The sequence below is a fragment of the Cricetulus griseus genome, chromosome 3, assembly GCF_003668045.3.
Source record: "Cricetulus griseus strain 17A/GY chromosome 3, alternate assembly CriGri-PICRH-1.0, whole genome shotgun sequence".
Classification (NCBI taxonomy): Eukaryota; Metazoa; Chordata; class Mammalia; order Rodentia; family Cricetidae; genus Cricetulus; species Cricetulus griseus.
Window position 1 is genome coordinate 193,651,625 of NC_048596.1, and position 16,656 is coordinate 193,668,280.

Genomic DNA, 16,656 nt, shown 5'->3' on the forward strand with positions numbered 1-16,656 from the left:
TGGATGCATAAAGGTGGGCCTCCAGCCTCAGAGGATGGAGACAGATCTCCAGAGGAATCTGGCAACTGAGGCTAGCTGTATCATCCAGCTGTGGATTTGGCTGCGGAGTTCCACCTCATTGAATAAGGTGGGAAAATGGAGGATGATTCCTAATATCAACCTCTGGCACACATGTGCCTTTATATACATGTGCACACATGTGCATGTGTACACACCCATATTCAAAAATGCATGCATGAGCATGTATGCGCACAATCACACTCTTGAAAATGAAAACTGATTTTAAGACCCAGAGAATATTATTTACTTTTCATCATGCTGGGGATTGAACCCTGGACCTTCCCAGAAGGGTTTTTGTTTTTGTTTGTTGTTTGTTTATTCTGTTTTTTGTTTGTTTGTTTTTTAGACAGGGTGTCACTGTGTAGCCCTGGCTGTCCTGGGACTTGCTATGTACACCAGGCTGGTCTTAAATTCACAGAGATCTGCCTGCCAGGTGCTGGGATCAAAGGTGTGCTCTACCATACAGGGCTTGTGGATATTATTTTTAACAGTTTCACACCTGTCCTTCCCGTGTGGGTGCTGAACAATTTGCAGGCCACTTTGTCCGTTTCAGAGAAGTACTGCAAGTGAATTTGGGGTCTCCGTCATCACTGCCTCAGCGGCACCCAGCACCATGAACATGACCTACAGCCCTCCTGTCCTTTGCCCACTTGTGACTCATTCATAGAGGGGCTTGTGCTGGGTGCTGACACTTGCCCAGCAATTGGCCAAGCCAAAAACATCTAGTAGCCAACACGTCTCAGTTTTCCAGGACTTCCTGTTTTTCGAGCTGAATGTCCTGGGGCCTAGGAATTCTCTCAGCAGCAAACTTGAATGGATGATTGACTCACGCTGAATAGAAAATGCCAGTCAGGGAAGCCTCCAGGAAGGGAGAAAGGCAAATGTTAACCCCCTAGGCTGGGCCTCAGTTCCAGCAAAGTGAGGATGGGCTTGGTTGTGCAACCTTCAGGTAATCAGGGAGGCCAGGGCAGGCACCCCACTCTCTCAGGGTGGCTGTTCTGCTCTCTGTCCCCCGGACCATTTGGTAAGTGTGGCTTAACTCAGCTCCAGGGTTCAGCTCCATCTTTCATTCCAGATGGTGAAGACATACCCAACAGAAAAGAGTGGCTTCAGGAAAGTTCTCTGCTCAAACTCTTGGTGAGACAGCCTCCTGCTGCCCAGTTCTGACTCTCTCCTGTTTAATGAGGCACCTGCCAAGTCTCATCCCATGGACAGGCCAGACATCAGTGGCTTGGTCTGCATTTCATATAGGTCTCCCTTCTGTTCCCTGAGCTGTTTTGACTGTTTCCTAACCCTGGTGGGCACTTGGCACAGAGGGAAGGGTGGTATGGGAGCAACTGGGACATCCGGAAGGGGTGAGGAGAGAACAGAGTAGGGATCCATCTCTGTTTATACTCAGATTTTGTCCCAGGTTTTATAAAGACCTTGAGGTCAGCAGCTCTCCCAACCTCTTCCAGTGTGACAGGACCTTCTGGGGGGCATGGAGGTACTGGTTAACTGGATCTAGGATCTCCTGAATGATAGGCAAGTATTCTACAACTAAGGTGCACCCCAGCCAAGAGAAGTTGTTGCTTTTTCTAACATATATATTTGTGTGCCAGTGAGATGGTTCAGAAGGCTTAAGGTGTTTGACCATCTGTATCCAATCCCTGGATCCTATGTGTTAGGGAAAAAGAACCAACGCCCACATCCATATGTTTTCCTCTGACCTCCACGTGAATGCCACAGCATGTGTGCACACAAGTACAATAAATAAATAAACAAAACTTTAAAATTAATTATTTGTGTCAGGAGAGGAGCTTGAATATTTCATGTGCATGTAACATTTGTAGAATGATTTTCTCATTCCACTTTTAAGTGGATTCAAGGGATCAAACTCAAGCCATCACCCTAGTATGGCGTGCTCCTTGGTCCACCAAGCAAGCTGTCACACTCTCCCATGAAGTTTTTAAAATGTGTGTGTGTGGGTGAGTGCGCACTTGTGTTCATATGTGTCCCTGAATGTGGAAGCCAGGGTACAGCCCTCCATGTCATCCTCAGGAAATGTGTCCACCTCCTCTGACACGGGGGCTTTAATTGGCCGGGAGCTGACTGTTTAGGCTAAACAGTCAGGGAGCCTCAGGGAGCCACTTGACTGCCTCTTGGCAAATGATATCAGGCCTGACACTTCATATGGGTTCTGGGAATCTAACCCATGACTTGTGCTTAGGAATCAAGCACTTTTCAACTGGACCGAGTCTCCAAGCCCAGAAGCATATTTCAAATAGTGTCACAAACATCTGTACTCAGAAACTTAGGTTTGGCTAATTGGATCTCATGCGGTCTCCCTGCCACCATCCAGACCCTCAGTCCTTGACTTCTATCTTATAGACAGTGTTGTCCCCAGAGGGTTTAGCACAGCAATCCCCTTTACTTGTGGAACCTGCTCTGTGAGTTAGGCATTGTGCCTAGTTCCTTGTAGCCCTGAGCCCCACTCAACTTTATCCCCATTTTAGCTCAGAGATGTGGGGCAACTTACATTCATCCAGCAAGTATAGGGGCTAAACCCAAGTCGGTTTGGCAGACTCCACACCCCCAACCCTACACCATCATGAGCCCTGGGGTGCAGGGGTATCCCATGCCAGCCACAAAAGGTGGCTTTGGGGAGTGAGTACTCTGAGAGGCCATCACTCACCCAGGCCTGTTCCTGAGATACAAAGACTAGTACCTGGAGCTTGGGTGCCTTCTGTCCCTTAGGAATGCCTTTGTGCCATCCTCCTTCCTGGGCCTTGAGTGTGGCAGCCAGAAGCCAGGGTGAAAATTGACAGTGGGGCTGTTCCTACAGCTTCTACAGCCTTAAGGGGCTCACCCTTAGTATGCTCCTTCCAGAGCTCTAGGGTGACAAGGTTCTCAGGTGTGTCTTCAGGCCTGTGCCTTCAGCTAGACTTCTTAATTCTATTTACTGGTTTTTCTCACCCATTTACCCCACCACTGGGACGAGGAGAGCATTTGTCAATAAATGAAAGAAGGTGCTATGTCCATAGATGCAGAAAGGCGAGGGATACATTCGGATCCTGCATGGACACAGCTGATCTTGGCAGGGCACAGAATGATAGAGAAGTTCAACAGTGGTTGATATGAGGCAGCCTCAAGGGCTCCCAGGAAGAGGGCTCTGGAGCAGGAGGCCAAGGAGTGAGTGAGGAGTGTGTGTGTGTGTGTGGGGGGGTGTCACTATAGCATTCTAGGCAGAAATAAATAAGAAGAGCATTAAAGGAAGACACACCCTATATAACTCATGATTGGGACAATGTGGTCCCATCCAGAGAGTGCTCTGATGGCCTCAAAGCCAAAGTCTGTCAACAGGACACTGTCACGGGGGCCTCAACTTCATGAGGTAGAGTGGATAAGAATTGGAATTAATGAAGCCATTCTGAGGCTGGAGAAATGGTTCAGTGTTTTAAGAGCACTGACTTCTCTTCAAGAGAACCTGGGTTCAAATCCCAGCACCCACATGGTATCTCACAACTGTCTGTAACTTCCAGATCTGACACCCTCACACAGACATATATGCAGGCAAAACACTGATGCACATAAAATAATAAAAATAAATAAATCTTTTTAAAAAATGCCATTCTGAATCTCAACAGTGGGGGAAGCTGTGTTGTCATGGTGATGACATGTCCACAGGAAGACCTGGCTTTGAGGCACAGGCCCTGCACAAGATGTGTGTGAGATTTGGGGGCAGTCCATCAAGTTTCATTGCCTCTGAAATGGGAACAACTGCTCTGCTCTCCTGGGGCTATCTGAAGCACTTATGAGATAATGCAGTGAAATGTGAACACAAGACACAGCTGAGGTCATTTTCTGGGAAGTGACACCCTGGCCTGCTGTGCCCCACACAGGGAGGGCAGCCTTCTGAATCAGTCCTATTCTTATTCAGTGGCCAGTTTTCCCAGAACTCCTGGCTCCTGGGATGGACTCAGGGGAGGGGTTGGACACCATACTGCCAAGCAAGGTGAAGGGGGGGGTGCACTGGAGTTTATAGCAGGAACTCTGACCTAGTCAGGACCATGGGCTTCGTTGAGGCCTAAGAGGACAGACACTCTGAGCACAGAAATGACATATGCAGAGCACATGGAAAAGCATGAAATATTGTACCAGGGGCTCCAAAGGGGACCCTGTAAAAGTAGACACACCCTACCAAACCTTCCCAGCTTACCTGGCACCCAGTGCTGTCCCAGGTCTCCTGGCTTTCATCCCAGAATACACAATGTGACAGGAAGGTAGAAATGCCAACTGTGAGGTTCTGGCTAGAGGTAGACTCCAGGTCATCCTTGGGGACCACTCTCAAATAGTAGATTCCTTTTCCAAAGGACAGGTCCTCTGGGCCCAGGATCCATGTGGGTAGCTCACCTGTAGGAAACAAGCCTCTGGTCTCATTGAATTTAGAGGATACCAAGGTGACATGCCTGGGATGTAGACCTCAAGGTCTCTCCATTATCCCAGGAGTACCCTTGCTCAGTGTGGGGAATGGCAGGACATGAAGGGATCACAACTGTTTATTGGCTGTGTGGTATCAATTTTGTTATTGAACGTCTATGTTCTTTTTAAATTTGTTTTGTAGTTTTGAGGCAGGGTGTTATGTAGCCCAGGCTGGCCTCAAACTTGCTATGTAGTGAAGACTGGCTCTACTGGCCCTGCTGGTCCTCCTGCCTCAGCCTCCCAAGTGCTGGAATTGCTCTGCACCTGGCTTGACCCCCTCTGCTCATATCTGGAATATGGAGATTTCTGCAGCTGGCCACGGAAGGAAGGTTCTTTATGGGGTCATCCACATCTCCATGGCACGTACTAAATGTTTACCCAATGAGGGTAAATAACACCAATTCCATCAGCCCATGAAAGCTGCTGAAGGTAAACAGTTTCTTCTTTGCTTTTTAATTAAATAATTTTGTATGTGTGTGAGTGTGTGTGCATACACATATGTGCACGTGTGAGACCAGAGGCTGACACTGCGTGCCTTCCTCAATGCTTCTCTACTCTTTTATTTTTTTAACTTTTAAAATTATGTATATAGGGTGGGGTGGGGGACAGGGTATGTGACTGTCTGTGTGGGTGCCCATAGATGTCAGAGGTACGGATTCTCCTGGAGCTGGAGTTACAGGGGGATTGTGAGTCGCCCAGCATGAATGATGGGGACCTCTGCAAGTGCAATGTGTGCTCTTCTCTGCTGAACCATCTCTCCAGCTCCATGGTTTCTGTTGTTGTTGTTTTTGGTTTTTGGTTTTGTTTTGCTTTGTTTTTGAGACAAGGTCTTTCACTAAAACCTGCAGTTTCAGAATCAGTGAAGCTAGTAGCCAATGAACCCCAGGGACCTCCCATCTCTGATCCTCTCCTCTCCTAGGACTGGTATCACAGGCATAGGCTACAACAAGATTTTTATGTGGTTTCTCAGGATTGAACTCTGGTCCTTATATTTTAAGGACTGAGCCATCTCTCTGGCTTTGTTCAATGTATATATATTGACATCTTAGTTTGAAGCTGGCCACACCCAGGAAGCCCCTCAAGAAACAGCATAGGAAGCTGACTACCTGTGGCAGCCACAGGAGGCAGGTGTGTTTGGGCATCATAGATGGTCTCATTGGGATGGTAGCCATAACCCAGGCTGAGTGTGAGTGCAACTCCAGGTCCCCAGTGCAGCTGTATCCCCAGAGCTGCCTCCCCTGCAGTCACATTCACCCACAGAGCTTCTGGTGTGGCTAGGCTCAGCATCGTTGGCTTGCTGTGTTCTGAAATCCGGGGCAGCAGGATCTGTTTTCAGAAACAAAGAATTACAGCCAGGTAGAGGGGCAGGGCAAGTGGTGCCCATCTAAAGCCCTGTGGCATCCTGGGCCCGATGTGGACAGGAAGATCTCTGCAACAGATTCTGGGGCAGGGGTTGTCTTACCATCCTTCCCAGTTCTGCAGGCTACCTGTGGTCCTAGGTTTCTGGCATGTTCCTCCTATCACCCAAACCAATCTCTGTGTCATGAATAGCAGTCAATACCCCCTTCTACTTCCCTCTTCTGAGGCCCCTTGTTATTCCATTGGACCCCTGAGCAATCCAGGCTCAGATGCCCATCTCTAGGTCCTTAACTGCATCTAATCTGCCAAGTCCCTGGTAGCACATTCACGGGTGCCATGGGCAAGGATGGAGACTTCCCTGCAAACTGTTAGTCAGTCATTGAGAGAAAACAGTAGATGACTAGGGAAATAGTAAGCTCGTTAAGATCCTAAGTGCCCATTGGACCATGGTATGTTAGCATTCTTGCTTAAGTTTAAAGAAAACCTAATGGCATTTTGGAGACTGCATTATGGGCCTTTAAAATGAACATATAGTCTGTGCAATGATTAAAATTCCACCCAACAGATTTAAATTCCCAGGAAAACTTGTCATACACCAAAGATGTATGAATGGTCACATGTGTATGGTTTTAAGTAGGACAAGAGGTACTTTGAGTGATTTCTCTAACGATTGTTTTCACAACTGGTCCATTTGGTCCTAAACAAAGCTGAAGAGAAGGCCAAGTGCCACCTGACTTCTGGGTACACTCCAGTGCCTACCTCGATGTTCTGTGACAGGTTCTTCACTGGGATGGGATGACCACTGGAGCTGGTCAGACGGAGTCCACCCACAGTTCCACTGACTTCGAACCGGCTTCGGGAAAGGAAGGGATTCTGTGAGAAACTCATCATCTGAAAGCCAAGAGCAAGAAGCACTGATGAGGGATGGGAGATGAATAGGCCCTCGTGTGCACAATGAATCCTGAGACTGGATGAGCAGCCCTTGCTCTATGGGGTGGATGCAGAAGCCTGCCTGTAACTGATGGTGCTTTCTGAAGATGTGGTCTCAGAGTGCTGGCCTGGGTGGGAACCAGCAAGTCTCCCCCGCCCCCAGAGTCCATATAGTCAGATCTCCACTTCTTTAGTTTTGTATCTGTGGACTCAACTAAATGTGGACTGAAAATATTAGGAAAAAATAGCATCTGCGTGGGTATTGATTTTTCTTGTTGTTCTCCAAATTAACACATTTTTGTTAACTATTTGGGTAGCGTTTACATTGTATCAGCTGTTACCAGCAACCTTGACTTTGTTTAAAGTATATGCAGAAGTGTAGGCCAGCTTGGTCTACACAATTCCAGGTCAGTCAAGACTACATAGTGAGCCTTTCACTTCCTCCCTCCCTCCTTCCTTCCTTCCCTGATTCTTTCTCTCTTAATTCACACACACACACACACACACACACACACACACACACACACACACGTATGTATATATATATATATATATATATATATATAATGTATGTGTGTGTATCATACACATGCATACATGTGTGCATGTATATATGTGTGTATCTATATGCATGTGTGTATGTATGTGTGTATGCTTGTGTATATGTGTATGTATGTCTTATATGGGTATATATATGTATCATGTATATGTGTATGTATGTGTATATATGTCTGTCTATACATATATATATGTCTATATGTGTATGTATATGTTTATATGTGTGTATATGTGTATGTATATGTATGTATATATACAGGTATGAAGTTGTGCATAGATTTTGTATATTTTTGGTTGTGAGCCTAGCCTTTAACAGCTGAGCTTTCCCTCCAGCCCTGTGCATAGATTTTGTATAACTACCATACCACTTTATATAAGGGACTGAGCAGCCACAGATTTGAAACTCATGTTCACAAGCATCCTAAAAACAACCCCATGGCTACCAGGAGTAGTAAGAAGTGTCTAAGAAGAAAGATGTTTGTCTGTTTACACTAGCATTCAGGGGAATCAGATGTGCCTTAATCTGGGATGAAAAGGACCCTAGTCTTTTTATGGGTTACAGATGGGAGCATGGAGGGCTTGCTTCACAACAACTCACAGAGCTAAGGCTGCTGGGAGAAGCTTGTAACCCACTGAAAATAAATGGATTTGGGTGTCCAGAGCTGTGGGGTCTGAGTCCCACATCCTGGCTGTGGTTTTGATGAGATACTGAACCTCCTCTGTAGTGGGTGGGGCTGCTAGCATCATCAGTGAGCAAATACAAAGGCCAGCACTTTGCATACATAAAGGTCATCTCAGAGGAGGCATTGCTGTGTTACCCTTATGTCCATAGGCTCCTGGCTGTCCTCCAAAGGGAAGAGGGAGGTGGTGGCAGGCAGGGTGAAGGTCACAGAGTCAGCGCTGGTGGTGTGCACTGAAGAGCCTTGCCAACTCCATGGCTGTATTCTGACCACAGGGTGAGAATAGGAAGAAAAGAAAGTTGGTGTTTGAGGAAGAACCCCATTGTACACTGGGAGGAGGGGTGGGCCTCCACTTTACTGTCCAGATGGCTGTAGTTTGTGTTTCAAACAGAAACAGCATCAAAAGGTGCTGATGCCTCCGTGTGGACTGGAGGTCCATGAACAAGCGGAGTTGCTTAGAACTGACTCTCAATCCCTAGAATAGCCATAGTACTTAACAAGTGGCTGGTGAATCATTTCTCCAAGTTTCTCCCCCCATCTCCCTTGACCTTTGAAGCCATGAGCTTCCAACCCCATCTTTTCTGACCTTGTCCCCTTTGATAAGACCGGGGACCTGTTTTCAGAGCTCAATACTACTTATGGAATCTGTCACTGGGACCCAAGAGAGCAATCCTAGTCTGAGGAGCGGAGGACTGGGGCATAGTGAGGGAGTCCTCTCCTGCCTAATGGCCAGGGAGTAGTATTGATGTGTGTGTCTGTTTCCTCTGGGTTGGACATGATCTTCACCATCTTGTATATCATAGTAGCTGTGATCAGTTAATGGCTCCAAGACTGGGCCCATTAACATTGCACTGTGGAAGGACAAGAAAGGTCACAAGGCTTGTGAGGCCCAGGAGACATATAAGACCCCCATCCCTCCCCAAGAATATATAAGCAGGTAATAATTGCTGGGAAGTGGGGTTCTTTTCTTCAATGGTGAACCCACCCATAAGTTGCCTACAGTCCTGTAACTAACCCCAATAAGTACCAAGCTAACTTAGATGGAATTATTTCTTTGTTCGGTCTCTATATTCATTAAAATAGATGCCCCAGGCTGGGCATGATAGCTCACATGCCTAGAAATCTAGCACTGGCAGGGGCAGAGTGATTACTGTAATTCTGAGATCAGCCTGGTCTACATATCTAGTTCCAGTTCAGCCAAGGCTACACAGCGAGATCCCATCTCAACAAATAAATATGTAAATACATCAAAGTAACTCCCCTGAAAAACACACACAACAGGAAGTATCCCAAAGCCCTGGTCAGTGGTCACTGAGGCAAACCTTCTTGGGAGTGTCATAGACAAGCATGTTTGGGACCCACAGGCTCTCTATAAACAATGGGATAGCCAAGACCACCCAGGACAACGTGAGGATGACATGTGTGAGGAGGTGGTCCCATTCATTCGCCCCCTTACCTGCATACTTAAGCTAGGACTTTCTCAAGACTTACTCAGGTGACTCTAAAACCGGGCTCAGCCCTCCAGAGTTCCCTTTCTGCCCCAAACAAATGCCTCCCATGATGGAAAGACTCCATTACACTCACACACCAGGCTGAGATCCCAGTATTTCTCCAGTCCTAAGCCTGGCCTCTGAGCCCTGCCTTGGGTAGCTTAGGACGTGGGTTAGGGCATCAACTTTCTTGGACATGCACAGTGTTGCTTAGTACCTGTCTGTGTACACAGAGATGGAGGGGGTGACCAGGATGCCTGGAAGGCTCCCTGGCAATGTCCCCAGCAGGAGGGCAGTCTGTAAATGGTCTACAATCTGCAGTATCTGGGTCACGATGTGAGCCTGGAAAGGAAGCAGAATACTGCTGTGGGCTGTCACCATAGGCCCCTTTGGCTGCTGTCACCAGGTTACTGTTGTGGGACTCTTAGCAGGGACTGGGAGAGGATAGGGAAGTGATGGACAAAGACGCAGGTCATGGGCAAAGCAGACACCCACAAGAAGTCCAAAACATTGGCCTGACTCCCACGGGCTCTTGCACCCTCACAGCAACCCCATGAGACAGGTGCTTTCCATCCCCTTGGTAGAAGAGAGGAGAGAACATAGAGAAGAGGTGACTTGGGAAAGTCACATATTGGTGAGATGAACCAAGGCTCTCAGGAAATTTGGCTCCAGGATCCATATGAAGAGCCATTGTGCTGTGTGGCTCTGTCTGGCAGGTGTGTACATATGACCTATGTCTTGCTCCAAGAGAGAAAGAGCCACAGATAAGCTCAGCTCCCTGCCCCATGCAAACCCCCAGATAAGACACATTTGATAGCAGTTAGTTGGCTCAGTGGGTAAGGAGCTTGCAACTAAACCTGATGACCTGAGTTCCATCCCAGGGACCCACATGGTGGGAGGAGAGAATCAATTCTCGTGGGCTGTCCTCTGACCTCCACGTGCATGCTGTGGCATATGTGCTCCTCAAATAAATACATGTTTGAAAAATTTTAGATACATTCTCATGATGACAAATGAAGCTGGGCTAAGGACCTAGCAGAGGAGTGTGTGTGTGTGTGTGTGTGTGTGTGTGTGTGTGTGTGTGTGTGTGTGTCTGTCTGTCTGTCTCTCTCTCTCTCTCTCTCTCTCTCTGTGTGTGTGTGTGTGTGTGTGTGTGTGTGTGTGTATTTGTGTGTATGCATGACTGTATTTGAGATGTGATTTATGTGTGTGTTTGAGTGTGTACATGCAAGACAGTGTGAGCACTGGAGTGTGAAAATGTGAGTGTATGACTGAATTTGGGAAGTGATGTGAGGGTGTGTGTTTAAGTATATATGAGAATGTATGGGCAAGTTGATGTGTTGCTGAAACTACCTATATGAGTTTATATGCCACTGCATTGCCATATGAGCATGTAAATCTATGCTTGTGTGTATGTGCTTGAGTACGAAGAATGTGTGTTTGGGGGCTTCCAGGTATGTGCATGAGTGTATGGCCATGTGCCTGTGTGGCTGTGCATATGTAATTGTGAAGGGCCTGTACATATGAGTGTATAAGGATGAGCATGGAAGTCTGTTTAGCACCTGAGCGTGTGGCCACATGTGAGAGTATGACTTTGCATCTTTGCATTTGTCTGTCGTTTAGTTCTTTCTGAATAGGAAAGGTGGCCCATGGGATGAAGGACTGTGGAGCAGCTACCATTAGGTTTTGTGGCTCTACCAAGATGATGTCCTGAGAGGCAGTACTCTCAAGGCCCACCAGTGACTCTGCAAGCCACACCTGTCCCTCCTTTCTTGCTCTAGGGGGCTGACTTCTAAAGACATTCTGTATTCTTGGATACAAAGACCAGGACGTTGCCCAAACTTGCAAAGTGGACAGTTAGTGAGGGTGAGGCAGAGTGCCTCTAGCTACAGATGAGAGAAGCAGGCTTAGGAAACTTGGGTGACTTGACTCCCAAGTGACAGGCGGGGTTCATTGAGTGCAGCACTCCTGTTGTGTGCTAGCCCACATCTGCTTTCGAGAACCTTCCACCCAGCTCCCAAGAAGCACTGTAACCTTTGCAGCTGTCCCCCATCTCTACGCTGTCGAAAAAAATCCACTAGCATAAGCTGGACATGCAGTGGGGGGGGGGGTTCTGCCTCTGGTCCAGGGCACCCACCTGGCTGCTGTTGGCCTCCAGAGGCTCTTTTGATCCACGACTGAGAGAAACTTCCAGCACACTCCCCACAGCCTGAAACATGGCTCTGGTGGCTTCCTGGCGTCTCTGGTCCTCAGGATGAACCTTGGCACTGGCTGTCAACAGAGCTTCGGTGGCATGTTGCAGGACCTGGATGGCCTCCCACTGGGCTCACCCAAGAAGGAGAAACAGTGTGAGCCCCTGCCTGGGACGGGCCGGTCACAGAATAAGGAATGTACTGGAAGGGTTCAGGGAGGCCCAAGCCAGGGAAGAGGTAGACCAGAACTTGACATGAGCATCCTGACTTAAAACTGGCTCTTTCCTCTTCACTGGGATTGAAGTTCTTCTGGGAGAGTAGCCTGGTCTGCCTCTGAATTTTGCCAGCGTTCTTTGCACAATGCCCTTGACATATCAAGCATTTGGTAACATCTGCTGACTAGGGGCAAGAAATATGGACGCAAGGAAAATGATGGATGGAGGACAGGTGTAGGACAGATAGAAGGATGAATGACAGGTGGACAATAGATGGATTGAGGATGAATGGATGAAAATGGACGGAGGAAAAATGGATGGGAGATTGATAAAGGATGTTTGTATGGAGGATGGATGGATGGAAAAAGGATGCACAGGACGGTAGATAGCTGGACATAACACTCACCCCAATTTTGTAATTTTGTATATGTTTGTGAGAATGTTTAATGTCTCGTTGCCCCAGTAGCCTGGAAGTACCATGAGGACAGATCTCCGTGGGAGTGAATTCAATACTGGCACACAGGCATTCGAGAAGCATTTGGAGAATGAGTGAAATTCGTGCACAAACACATACAAGTGGGGTGTGGGGGATGTCCGCAGGGGTGTGCATAGGCAGGTGTGCACAAAACAAATGAGCAGATGCAGCCATCACAGAAGGGTCTCATCGACAGCACAGGGCCCTGGAGTAGTCGAGCCTTGCTGACCAGGCCAGGAGATCTGTGAGGATAATCCTCCCTCCCCCTGGCAGAGAGCAGCTGGGCAGGACCAGGGTGCTTCTCCCTCTCCATGGCTTTGTGACTTCATTTCAGCCCTGGACTACCATAACCCTGGGAATGTGGTACTTCGCTATGATTCTTCAGGAAGATGATCCTGAAGCAAAAATTTGAGTGTAAGTCATTGGTTTGAAGGTGATCCCCGGGAACATTCTAGAGAAGTGGAGAAGTGGAGAAGTCAAAAAAGGAAGGGTCAGAGGTCAATGCAGAAGGTGCAAATCTGTTACCTGGGGCTCAGTCCGGCACAAGGCTTTCTCACCAAGAGTATCTGGGAGCTCAGGTACTCATGCCCCATCCCCACCAGCCACTGAACACTGGGTGAATCCCCTTGCCATGTGAGCACATTGGGAAGCTTGGGGACCAGGAAGACCCCAGGCTGGAAAGGCAGGAGCCAGCAGCTCTGTGTTAGGCTGACACACAGTGGGCCAGCAGCAATAACTGGACACACACTTGGGACCAAAGATGATTAGGTACTCTCACTAGTGCCCATCAGTGGGCAGTAAGCACACAGGCCATAAGCCCAGAGTGAAACACTGGGGCCTGTCATGGACCCTGAAGGACTCTTGGAAAGAAGATGGCAGAAGTCTTGGCTCCAGGATAGCACCATGGCTGGGAGACTTCTTTGATCTCTGCCCTAATGAGTTGCCACCCACATAGCATGGAGGAATGTGTGCTGTAGTCTGGCTCTGCCAGTGGAAAGTCTCACCTGGGCCACAGGGGTGAGCTCCTCACTGCGGTGAGTCACCTCTCTCAGTGTCTCAGCAAAACCCTGCACCCTTTGCATGTTCTCCAGGCCAGTGGCGAGCGTGGACAGTGATCTCAGCACAAGCTCTCTGACCTTGGCACACAGGGGAGAGAGGCCAGGAAATAAACTATATTTCAAAGGCTTCCTTAAAGGCCTTGCAGGACAATTTGGGATCTCAGGAATGGCTGAGCTCATCTGAGTTCTGTAGACCTGGATATATGACATACAAGACAATAGCCACAAGCTTCCCTCTCTGGGAAGCTGAAACCTGTGACCATGTTGCCTCCCAGAAAAAAAGAAAAGGGGCTTTGGCAAAATCACTCCGAAGATATAGTTCTGCTCAGCACCTTCACATGGGGAGATCCTTTGGCAGTTACAGGTGGGTGCAGTTGCCAGGATCTCCATACGAGAGAGGTGGGAACACTGAGGGAGGAGACGGGTGATGCGTGCAGAGAGGGGAGGGGATACCTGGAGAGGAGAATGCTTCAAAAATGTAGTAAGGGGTGCTGGGTTGATAGCTTGATAGTTAGTACACAAGAATGAAGACCTAAGCTCCACCCCCTAACACACACACACACACACACACACACACACACACACACACACACACACACACACACGGACAGATGGACGGAAAGACGGACGGAAAAGGGGGTTAGGAGCCCAGGACTGATGATGACCTCTAGAAGTTAGGAAAACTAAAAAGTAGATTCTCCCCTATAGCCTTCAGAAAGTTCTTGGCCTTGCCTAGGCATGCCTGATCACTTTCCTCCTCTGGCCCTTGGTTTTGTCATCTTTGGTATGAGGGAGGTGGAGTGAGGCTTCAGCTTCCAGGAGGCTGTTGACTCCATGGTGTTGGGCAGAGAAAGTGGGTTACCAATAAGGAAGATGTTTTCTTCACTTTATGCCACTCATGGGAGGAACTAAAGTAAGAAGTGACAGTGACCATTGGGAGATACTCAAGGCTTCTCTGATTCATGAACCCCACAATCACCCCAAGAAGCTACATATAGATTTTAAAGGATCCAATTCACGCACCTTCCACTTGATATCTGTTCTAAGTCGCCCAGAGCCTGGGCTCTGGTCCTCCTGGTTAAGTTCAGAGGACACAGCCTTGGCAAATAGGAGAAGCTGGTCACTGCCATGCTCATCTTGTCGAGCTGTGGTGATTCTCTCTGACACAATAGCCTGGAATGTCTCATTGTCAACACCAGTGTTACCATGTCCCACCTGAGAAGGAAACCAGAAATGAGCTCAACAGTCTTTGTTCAAGATGCTGACTCCTGAAGTCATGGGTCTGGGAGCAGAGCAGACCTAGAGCAGAGCTCTCAGGCGCTTCCTGAGACTGAGGTCACTTGGACCCATTTGCACCAGGAAGCTGATGGCTTCCAACACCATATCTTGGGCAAACCCATACTCCACCTCTTTATTCTAGCCATCCCCTACCTGCACCTGCCTCCCAGCCATGAACCTCTCTCAAGACCTCTCCAGACTCTGCCCATCGTTCTCTTGGCTGATCTCAGTCCTAACTCATGCCCGAGTTCTTCTGCTCCAACTTGCCCCTGCTTCCAGGACCTACCCATACTCTGGCTACTAAGTCATAAGATATACAAAGGTAGAGGTGTTATCCATGTGTCCATGGCTGTATCCTCAGGACTTGGCACAAGGTGGATGGGTGCTGTGTAAATAGTTGTGGAAGGAATGAGTGAATAGGCGATTCATCACCCATGCCCTCGGCTGCCTCCACCTGTCTTGTAGTTCCTGAGGTTCAGCTGGGTGGAGACATTTCCCAGTAAAGAAACACCAGCCATCACCACCACCCACCTTAACTGCCACTTGAGTCTGCTGGCTGTCCCCTGCCTGATTGGTGACAGAGATGACCACCGTCAAGACAAAGTCATCCTTTTCTTTCCCAAGTGGTAAGTACACTACAGGGAGTGCTGGTTCAAGGCCACAGTGGAGGCAGGAACCTGGGAAATTGGAAATGAAGCAGTTAGGAGTAAAGAGCCAAGCTCCTTGTCACAGGGCCAGAGAAGCTCCAGCTATTGAAAAGATGGCAGCCACTCTGGGAATCCATAGATTGCTGTATCTTTATAATCATTTCCCTAAAGTGTTGGAAATTTATCCCTATTTACAGGTGGGTTTTTGTTTTTTGTGGTGGCTAAAATATTTTTTAAATGTTTTTAAAGGTTTACTTATTTATATAAGTGCTCCGTCTGCATGTTCCTCTGCTTTCCAGAGGAGGGCATTGCATCGCACTTTAGATGGTTGTGAGCCACCATGTAGGTGCTGGAAATAGAAGCTGGGTACTCTGGAAGAGCAACAAGTGCTCTTAACTGCTGAACCATCTCTCCAGCCCCAGGCTTGTTTGTTTTGGTTTTGGTGTTTGTTTTTATAATGTGGCAAACCAAATTACAACATGAATGAAAAGAAGGTAGGGAATGGGGAGAGAGAAAGAAGAGCAGGAGGAAGAATAGAAACAGCCCCCCACCCCAAATTACACTCAGAGCAGATACTCACCCCTTCAGGAATCAGCAGCCAGAGTTAGGTAGGTGTGTTTTGCTTGTTTGTTTGTTTGTTTTAATCTTCATATGTGTGTGATGTATGTGTGGTGTGAGATATGTGTGTGTGGTGTGTGATTGTGTGTGTGTGTGTGGTTATGATATGTGTGTGTTTATACACACATGTCACCACACAGATATGGAGGGCAGAGGATAACTTCATGATGTTGGTTCTCTCCTACCATCTTTATGTGGGTCTGAGGATTAAACTCCAGTGCCAATCCAGAGAAGCAAGCTCCTGTCCCCAATGAACCATCAAGCCAGCCCATGTTTGTTTGTTTGGAGTTTTTCATTGTTCTTGGTTTGTTTTTCTGAGATAATATATCACTCTGTAGTCAAGGCTGGCCTAGAGCTCACCATGGAGCCCAGGCTGGTCTTGAACTCACAACAGTCCTCCTTCCCAGCCTCTCAAGTACTGGGTGGGACTGCAGACATGAGCCACATGAGCCACCACCCTTGATGTCAGTGTTGGTTCTGGGTTTGGTTTTATAGTGTGGGGATGGAAGCACTTCAGACAAGAACTCTCTGCAGACCTTCACCCTGCCCCATATCACCTACAATGCACCATGTGGTGCATGTCATGGTTTACCAGATGTCTCTACCACTAGATGTTAAAGATCAGGAAGTAAAGG

At 47.9% G+C, this 16,656-nt stretch overlaps 1 protein-coding gene across 3 annotated transcripts in view; it reads right to left on the reverse strand.

The window, feature by feature from the left end:
• Pkd1l2 (polycystin 1 like 2) overlaps positions 1-16,656 on the reverse strand; it is an 89,237-nt gene that overhangs the window by 41,324 nt on the left and 31,257 nt on the right. For 2 of the 3 annotated variants that reach the window (XM_035442703.1, XM_027410785.2), the window contains exons 15-23: positions 15,288-15,433; positions 14,502-14,693; positions 13,425-13,556; positions 11,676-11,858; positions 9,756-9,880; positions 8,187-8,313; positions 6,640-6,771; positions 5,628-5,847; positions 4,259-4,452 (exon numbers count right to left, since the gene is read on the reverse strand). In XM_035442703.1, coding sequence (XP_035298594.1) covers positions 4,259-4,452; positions 5,628-5,847; positions 6,640-6,771; positions 8,187-8,313; positions 9,756-9,880; positions 11,676-11,858; positions 13,425-13,556; positions 14,502-14,693; positions 15,288-15,433 — 1,451 coding nt within the window. Of the gene's footprint in view, positions 1-4,258; positions 4,453-5,627; positions 5,848-6,639; positions 6,772-8,186; positions 8,314-9,755; positions 9,881-10,888; positions 10,892-11,675; positions 11,859-13,424; positions 13,557-14,501; positions 14,694-15,287; positions 15,434-16,656 lie in introns of all 3 variants that reach the window. The other variant, XM_035442704.1, reaches the window with a different exon arrangement.